We start from the raw sequence: 8,963 nt of genomic DNA on the forward strand, positions 1-8,963 counted from the left end.
TATTCTATTTCTCTAATCAATTTAGTTTAATGAAAATTCAACGAAAATGGAAATCTCTTCTGAAATTCCACAAAATAATGTTTCTTTAGTAAAATCTGAAGGTAGATGCTGATAATTTAAATTTGCAGAGTCCCCTAGGATACATGAGAAAGAAAATGTCATTCAAAATGTTCAAAAAGTTGGACCTCAGTTTTTAAAAATTAAGGCCAAAAGCACATCGAGTTTTAACTCGGACAGTACAAAAAAAAGTATTTCTAGATTAATAAAATTAGTCGCAAAACAATCTAAACAGTACACACAAATTGACGTAATAACTGCCATTGTCATTAAATTAAGCCTCAAATAATAAGAAAATACTCAAAAAGTCCTGAGAGTCGTCTGAAGACATCAAGCCAAAAAAGAAGTACAAACAAGGTTGAAGACAGTATAAGAAGTATTTCAAATTCAAAAAAATGTTCCAATTTATATGGGAATATTTCTAGCGTCACTGAATAAAAATATTTCGAGTTCTCCAAAACATTCGAGCAATCTGCAAATCACTCGCTCACATAACACAAAGGCACGAGTATTAATTATAACATATTTAATAAATTGTAGAAAAAATCTGCAGATATTTCGGGTAACTTAAGCATGATTATCAAATAGTGATATCAACAAGAAGTGACTTTGAAAAAATTGTAAATTCTTTTCGTTTATAATATTTAGAATGCTTCAAGTGGGAAAATGGGTTTTCTGATTTAATGCTAAATAGTATGATTGTAGAGTCAGGATCCTTTAAATTAAAAAAGGAGCTGAAAAATAATGTGACATTGGGAAGTTCAAATGATACCCAGCCAACACAAGAACCGAAGAAAAGTGCATGCGTAAAAAAACTTAATTTTATATGTTTTAAGCTTTACGTGCGCCGTCAAAAAAACTTTGGTAGTCTTTAGTCCATGCTGAATTTTTACAGATCCCGATTCTGAAATTCAGAAAAAAGGCACGAAGAGCAAAAATAAAAAACATTATACTGAAAGTTCGATTTACAGTGAAAGTATGAGTTTCCACGACGTTTCAATACAAGTAATCTCAATCTATAAATTTTAGGAAGAAAAATGTGATTTAGAAGATGAAAGTATTAAACATTCAATTCATATTTCTAGCTAAAAATTTGAAACATACTACAAAAAATTCTCAGTGCAGCAATAAAGAATACAAGTTTATAAAATCCAGAGATGAACTTACAGAAGGTTTAAATTGAGTAATAGCCCAGACAACATTTTAATCGAAGAAAACAAGGAATTATCACCTGCACTTGATTGCGAGTCAATGGAGCGGAAATCTGTCAATATTTTATTTGAAATGAATCTTTAGACAGAATCTGTAGTATTTACCAAACCAGTTGTCGAAAAGAATCTTCCGGAGGATCGAGAATTTTCTGAAATAGCAATAGTAGAAGATTCTCAATTCCTGGTCAATTATTATTAAAATTATTAGTAAGACTGGACTTTCAGATTTTAACAAAAAAGGTTTTATATATTTTAGTTTAAAGTAAAAGCAAAGATTAAGCGAGAAAATTCATTCGAATCAAGTATGTAAATTTAAACCAAATAGATGAAAAACTCGAAAGTCACATCTCTGAGTTACAAACTGAAGAAAATAATGAAATATTTCCTGAAAAAATGACTCAATTAGATCCTCATCAAAATTTAGTTTATAATAAGGAACAAAACTATACAACACAAATACAAAATACAGATCACGAGGATAGTTCTGTACAAGGCAAAGAAGAAGTAGAAAAAAAATTGGTTAATTTGAAGCATTAATTTGAAGTCTGAAACTTGGTCTGTACACGATTCTGATCAAGAAAGTCTTTTTGGAGGCCAAAATTCCAGTAAACAAGAGTTTATGGGACCAAGTGACGATGATTCATTCATATGAAAGATAATTTAAAATTTAGCATAATGTTATAAATACACTCACTAATAATACTATAGTATGGTAAATATATACACGAATTTTAAGTTATTTAATTAGAATAAGTGGCGATTTTATTATAAATAAATAAGTTGGCAACAAATATTTTATATATAAGCAGCGTACAGATATTAAGACTCGAAAAGCAAATTAGAATAGAAATCAAAAAGCAAATCAACAATGCCATATGCCCTCGACTGTAGAAACTGTCGAAAATGGTTGTTCACTTGACGAGGCTCAACAGGAATTAAGTGTCCTCTTTCGTTCCACTCCGTGAGATTCGCTTCATATGTGTTCGTAACAAGTGATATTGTCAACGAATGAGTTTGAAAGCACAGTTTTAAAACCTACACTGCCGAAAAAAGCGGCGCTATGGCTGTTCTAAAAAATCTCAGCAGCGATCATGAGAAAGAGCTGCTTAGCAATCTGGCATAGCAAATTCTCTAGAGCAGTAGTTCTCAAACTGTGGTACGGGAGATTCTAGGAACCCCGAGGTTTCGAATGGTACGCTGCAAGAGTTCATTATTTGCTGGTTTTCACCCAGCTTTAGTGACTCCACGAACTCCGACTACGAATTGTGTTAGTCAAATAAATTTATAATTACGGTATTTAAATTCCTAAAAGTGTTCTTCAAAATAGCTAATTAAGTGTCAGCAGTGGCTGCACCTCGGATTGCAAGCTAGTTACCTCGCAAGATTGCGATCGATATCCTCTGGTACAGCCAATTTATAATTATTTCTAGATTTGTTACAAACTACGTACGATATCACGATAATAAAATATTTAAAAATTAAATTGGTTGTTGAATCTGGTGGTACATATTTTCTACAGTCTATTAATTATTAAATCGTTTAAAAACCCAACACATTTATTGTTGTTAGATGTCTTTGGCGGACGAAATAGCACTTGACATTGACGAGATAAATGATCTAGTAGCCATTAAAGAAGAAGAGAACACAGATATCGAAGAAATAAACGACTTTAACTACAATGAAGGAAATTCTCTAAGAATGTATGCAAAGCTTCGAGACAGCGACCGTCTGTCCAAAATCCAAAAGGATATCAGAAAATTAGAATTCAGCTCCGAAAGCAATTTTCTCGGAAGTGAAGAATATGAAATAATAATTGAAGCCAACAACATCGTCTTTGAGATCGAGAATGAAATGGGCTTATAATATTCTTGTTATTTTTAGATATTGTTTTAAAGTTTTTGAGGGAGAAATATCGAAAAAGGTTTCCAGAACTTGAACAGCTGATTCCCTCCACTGTTGAGTACATGAAAACAGTCAAAGTTTTCCACATCTTGTATGCTACATAGATTTTGGGAAATGATGTACAAAAAGCAGTAAATTCTGAGTTGTTTCATGATTTTCTGACAAGTCCGACTATAATGATTGTCAGTGTGTCTGCTTCTACCAATCAGGGGTTTTTTTGTATTAAAAAAATATTTTAGCGAATTATTGGACGACGAGACCCTTTCCGAGGTGTATGATGCTTGCAAAATGGTTATTGCTGTATATTTAGAGTCAAGGGCTTGGAGTTGAATCAGATTCAGGAAGACATATCGAAATTTGTGGAGTCCAGGATGCAGTTTGTGGCCCCGAATATGTCAAATATAGTTGGGCCGTTGATTGCGGCAAAATTGATGGGTTTTTAAATGTTTTTTGGGGATTTTTAGGTGTTGCGGGAGGGTTGGATAAGTTGTGTGTCATCCCCTCCTGCAACATTGCTCTTTTGGGGGCAAAAAAGAAGGCATTGACGGGCCTATCTACAAAATCTGTGGTTTTGAATACAGGATACGTTTATTCGTGCGATTTAGTCCAGAACGAGCCAATAGTTTGACAAATTCGACACATTTGTAGGACTTTAGGACCAAGGCGTGCAGAATAATTTGTTCTAAATTGCTCCTGGCCGCACGAGTGGATCATTTTAGAGAGTCGGATGGAGACTATGGCATGTCTCTGCTTAAATCAATCAAGTACCGGTTGGAAAAAATGCAGGAACCGCCTCAAGTGAAATTGGTGAAACCACTGGCTGCTCCAATTGACGTAAAAAACAAACGACGTGGAGGGCGAAGGTTTTTTGGTATAAAATTTTTAGAGCACGGAAGACCAAAGAAAGACTTGGAATCACGGAATTGCGAAAGCAGACTCAAAGAGTGTCTTTTGGGGAGATTGGAACCGACGCGTATGTGGAGGATATTTACAATGTCCCCAACGTCAAGGGGACAACAGGCGGAAGAATCAGAATGGCCGCACCAGATGCAAACACCACCAACAGACTTTCGAAGTCAATTCAGGTTTTTTGGCGTAGTTTGATTTCTCAGCAAAAATTGTCTAAGCAGAATCAGATGATGAGTGGGGTTAGCACTTCCGTGAAACGACAGATTGCTGGAACGGCCTCTAGTTTTTCATTTACTCCCATGCATGTAAACGTTGATTTTTAGTCTTTTAGGGAATTGAAATATTTAACCCTGATGCTGCTGAAAAGCCTCAAACGGATAATTTTAAATATTTTGGTGCCGCGAGTACATTCAGTTCGATCAAGAGAACTTGACTTGTTTTAATTAGAATGTCGTTTCTTTATACTGTTGACTATTTTTTGGAGTTTATGTAGCTAATTGTGTGTACGAATTAGAGTTTTATAGTCTTTCTAAAAACTTTTTGACAGAATTCTCTGAACAAAGTAGTTTTGAAAATCTTTTTGTTTCAAATTTTTGAAATAAATGTTTGTAAAGGCATTTAAAATTACATTTTGTTGTGTTGAAGTTTAAATTTAGAATTCTAGTAAATCTAATCCTAGTTGGCCTGCTGTTTTAGTCGAGGATTTATTACGAAGATGCTTTTTAATTAGAAGCTCTTGAAATATGTTTTATATCAAAGAAGAAAATTAATGAAAATGACTTATTTAATGACTATGAAAATAATTAAACCATTTTTGTAATAATCAGAAATTTAATCCTTTTTAAATAAATTTGTGTTTATATAAACGTTGTTGTATGCCAATCGAAAAGGCAACTAACCGAGTTCCGTCGTGGGAATTTTATACTTCAACACAGTTTCTTACTTCTCTCGATAAAGTGCGAGATTGGATTGTGGAAAATTGTTTAAATGTTAAATATTCATAACAAACTGAGTCATAGTACCTTTCGGGGGAGATCCCAACCACAAAATATTTATCATCACTAATACTAAGTATCTTCACCTTCCAAGCCCAAATAATGGGGGGAAAGGGAAACGAGAGTTCTCCTCTCACGTTCATTCCTGTGTCCTATTTCCTTGATCATTCTCCAAACGGAAAACTCTGCAGAATATTCGAAACAATTATCAAATTCAAGTCACATGAAGGATGGTCTGAGTGATCTATGATTACGTAATAGGAGTCGATTAGACTTTAATTTGGCTTCCCGGAAAGATAGAAATCTCGACATGTTATTGAAAGTGCAGACGAATCTTGTCGTTTTATTTCCAGAAATTCAACAAAAAATTTGTTTTTCCTCCCTTTTTGACGGTGAGGACGTGTAAACTATAATTTAGAGGACACAATCAGTAAACTAAGTAGCCTGGCCATCAAACACGACGCACTGGTTGTGGACGAAGCCGAGGCTACTCATATTATTGTACCCCGAGAGGAAAAGAAAGACGGAAACTTAGTAAGGCCACTAGTGGGGATTGAGGAGTGGTATTTCGTCCACTTTTATCGTCTTCCCAACTCCTACGATGTTGTGACTAATGAATATAACTTTGGGAATGTGAAATCTCGAGAAATGACCAAATGGCGAGTTACAGAGGACTGGTTAATTGATTCACATTTCTACAACGAGTGGATGAGTGAGGAGGACTACATCACGGATGATTCCACAACATTTTACCCTTTGGACGAATTGGATGAGTTATTCGTCAAGAACGACTGTGCTAGGAAACGAAAGCGTTCTCCGCTCATTCAAGCATGTAAAAGAAGACACGTGAGTGAATGGGAGGAAGTTGAGGAAGTCAAATGCAGTGCAGTCCCAGGGGGAGAAACGATTACTCTGGAAGAGGCACATAGCGAGTTTCAAGCTGGTCACCAGACAGTTCAAATCATAATACCCAGTTATTCCGCCTGGTTTAACTATAATTCCGTGAACATTATCGAAAAGAGGGCAATGGCCGAGTTTTTTGACAAATCTCACCAGTCCAAGACCCCAGAAATGTATCACGGTATATATCACGTGTAGATATTTGGGTTATCGTAATTTCATGGTGGACAGTTATCGGATTAATCCAACTCAGTATTTGACGTTTACTGCATGTCGGCGAAATTTGGCTGGGGATGCTTGTTCTATTTTGAGATTACATTCTTTCCTCGAACAGTGGGGACTAATCAACTACCAGGTGGAGTGTAAACCACATGTACTTGGTCCGCCTGCCACAAATTTCTTTACTGTAATCGGGGATGCACCGTCAGCTCTTCAGCCTATTGGTCGTCCTCGAGAGATTAAAAGAGAAGCCAGTCCAGTAGAGAATGCTCCTGTCCCACGTGACCTTTCAAGCTCTTCCGGAGGACGAACTTGGACTGATCAAGAGACACTTCTTTTGTTGGAGGGAATAGAAAAGTACAGAGACGATTGGCATCGTGTGAGTGCCCACGTTGGTTCCCGAACTCACGACGATTGTATTTTACATTTTTTGCGTCTTCCGGTCGAAGATCCTTTTCTTAATGGGAAGATGGATAATCTCAGTTGATTTTATTTGACTAAAATTTATAGGTCCACATATTCCGCTTCTGTTTTCGTCTTCGAGTAACCCGTTAATGTCCACTGTTGCTTTTCTTGCATCAGTGGTCGATATGCGAGTCGCAAAGGCTGCCACCGATGCAGCAATAGGTTAATTAATGCCTTTATTTTAGAGTCCTTCAATTCCCTTGAATCAAAGAGTTCCGTCGGTGAAGAAACTGAGGAAGTTTTGGGCAACAGTGAAATTGAAGTAGCGGCTGCTTCTGCCATGGCAGCGGCGTCTGTGAAGGCTAAAGTATTTCAGACTGTTTGAGTTTAGCAATTGGGTGCAATGGAGCAGGAGAAAATGAAAAATGTGTTTTCCCAGTTAGTGAGAGTGCAGTTGAAGAAAGTGGACTTGCTATTGAGGCATTATAATGAATTAGAGTCTATTATGGAGCAAGAGAGAGACTTTGTATTTCCTTTATTTTATTGGTATAGTTGGATTATCAAATTAAAAAACTACTTCAAGATAGGCAGGCTTTTCATGCTCAAATGGCAATGGAAATTAGAAGTGTTCCAGTTCAAGGTTATTTTGTAATGATTTACAATGAATAGAGCCGTTGAGTCAGTCTGGCCAAATGAGTTCTGGGATGTCTCGCATGCATGAAGACAGTCAAGAAGGTGTCTACAGGGGATGATTTAATTGACATTTTTCTGTTAATAAATCGTTTTTTTTCTATATGCGATCCAGCAGTCACGTTACTTTATTTTTGGTCTTTTCCTGGCCTACCACGACGCCAGATTGTAGGGTTGAGGGCAGGAAGGTATCTGTTAAAATGAATTTTCTCAAGGAAAGATTTTTGAATCAACCTGTAAAAATTGAAATTCAGGGGAGTCTTTTTTAGTATTTATAGCATATATATGATAATTATTTTGATTATATCAATTCGGAGGTTTTGTTGAAATTGATTAATGAGCAGAAATAAAATTTCATTTTTTCAAAATTAATTGATTAATGCCATTTTTTGAAACAAACTCCAAAATTAAAAGTTTACTTAATTATTTGAAATAAACATTCTTTATGATTAAAATTTTTTATTAAAACATAAATATACCTGGTAAACCTATTTTAAACAACTTGTTACCATGCAACAATTTGTATAATTATGACTTTTTCCGGAGTAAATATAGAGCCAACATTTGTCAATTTGGAAGGGATAGAACTGAATTCTGAAGAACATTTCAAAATTAGGATTTTAAATGTTTCTGATAAAAGTAAACAAGTGAAGTGCTATACACAAAAATTACAAGTATTTTTTCCCTTAGTCTTTTATAACACAGGTTTGTCAAATGGTTACCAAAATTAATGAATTCCGTTTGGCTCCTGGGATCGATATACTATTTAAACTAAAATTTGTTATTCAAGAAAACAAAGAACACAACGAAATATTTATTTTACAAATCGAGGACAATCTTGTTGAAGTTCCTATCAGCATGTTAGCAATAAACGTTTCAAACGTAGAATCCCAACTCGTCCTTATTTAACAATTGAACCGTTTTATGATTTTGGTTCCAGAGTAGCAAAAAAAAGTATTTCACAAAAAGAAATAAATATTGAAAACCTCGGAACCGCCCCTGGAGAATTTAAAATAAAAAGATTTTCTGATTTTCCATTTAATGTTAACCCAAAACAGGGGGTAATTCAGGCAAAAAGTCACCAGACATTACAGGCACACAAAAACCTTTTTATTTAAACAGTTAGAAATGCTAATACATAAAGAAGGAGAATACTCTGAAACAATTGAATTGGAATTCGATCAAAGAACTGTTATGGTGGAGTTGAGAGGCCAGGTGATGTTGCGACGGCTTTATTTCGTGGAAAACGAAAACTCAAAAGAGCCAAAAAATTTTCTCAATTTCGGAAACGTTTATTACGGTTCAAATAAAGTCCAAACTGCATACCTGGCAAATATCTCTCCTGAAGAAGTTGTATTCGCTCTAATTCTGGGGGACGACATGGGTGATGAAAATGTTTCTCTTTATAATTTATTTCAAGGAAATAAAAACAATAAATGAACATAAAGAAGACTTTCTGGCAGACTCCCCAATCTTTGTGACTCCAAGAGAGGGTATGCTGAAACCTTATGAAATAAGAAAAATTGAGTTTTGCTTCAGCCCCAGGTATTTTATTATAAAATAGTATACAAGGTATCCTCAGTCAAACCGAGGATTTAAATCTACGGAAAAACCATTTCCTGTACAAGAAATGATTTTTTTCGTCAAAATAAAAATTCCAGGGGAAGACTCTCTC

The 8,963-nt window shown here is 35.2% G+C and overlaps 1 protein-coding gene and 1 long non-coding RNA gene across 2 annotated transcripts; both read left to right on the forward strand.

The window, feature by feature from the left end:
• Positions 1-791: 791 nt before the first annotated feature.
• LOC115229499 lies at positions 792-1,114 on the forward strand. Its single transcript, XR_003883341.2, has 3 exons — positions 792-863; positions 894-921; positions 953-1,114. It is a non-coding gene; the product is annotated as an uncharacterized LOC115229499 (long non-coding RNA).
• A 4,608-nt stretch (positions 1,115-5,722) lies between these two features.
• On the forward strand, positions 5,723-6,680 carry LOC115229515 (SWI/SNF complex subunit SMARCC1-like). Its single transcript, XM_036499232.1, has 2 exons — positions 5,723-5,847; positions 6,173-6,680. The coding sequence occupies exons 1-2, from the start codon at positions 5,723-5,725 to the stop codon at positions 6,678-6,680; spliced, it is 633 nt and encodes a 210-aa protein (XP_036355125.1).
• Positions 6,681-8,963: the final 2,283 nt, after the last annotated feature.

Source organism: Octopus sinensis, unplaced genomic scaffold, assembly GCF_006345805.1.
Source record: "Octopus sinensis unplaced genomic scaffold, ASM634580v1 Contig12956, whole genome shotgun sequence".
NCBI classification, from domain to species: domain Eukaryota; kingdom Metazoa; phylum Mollusca; class Cephalopoda; order Octopoda; family Octopodidae; genus Octopus; species Octopus sinensis.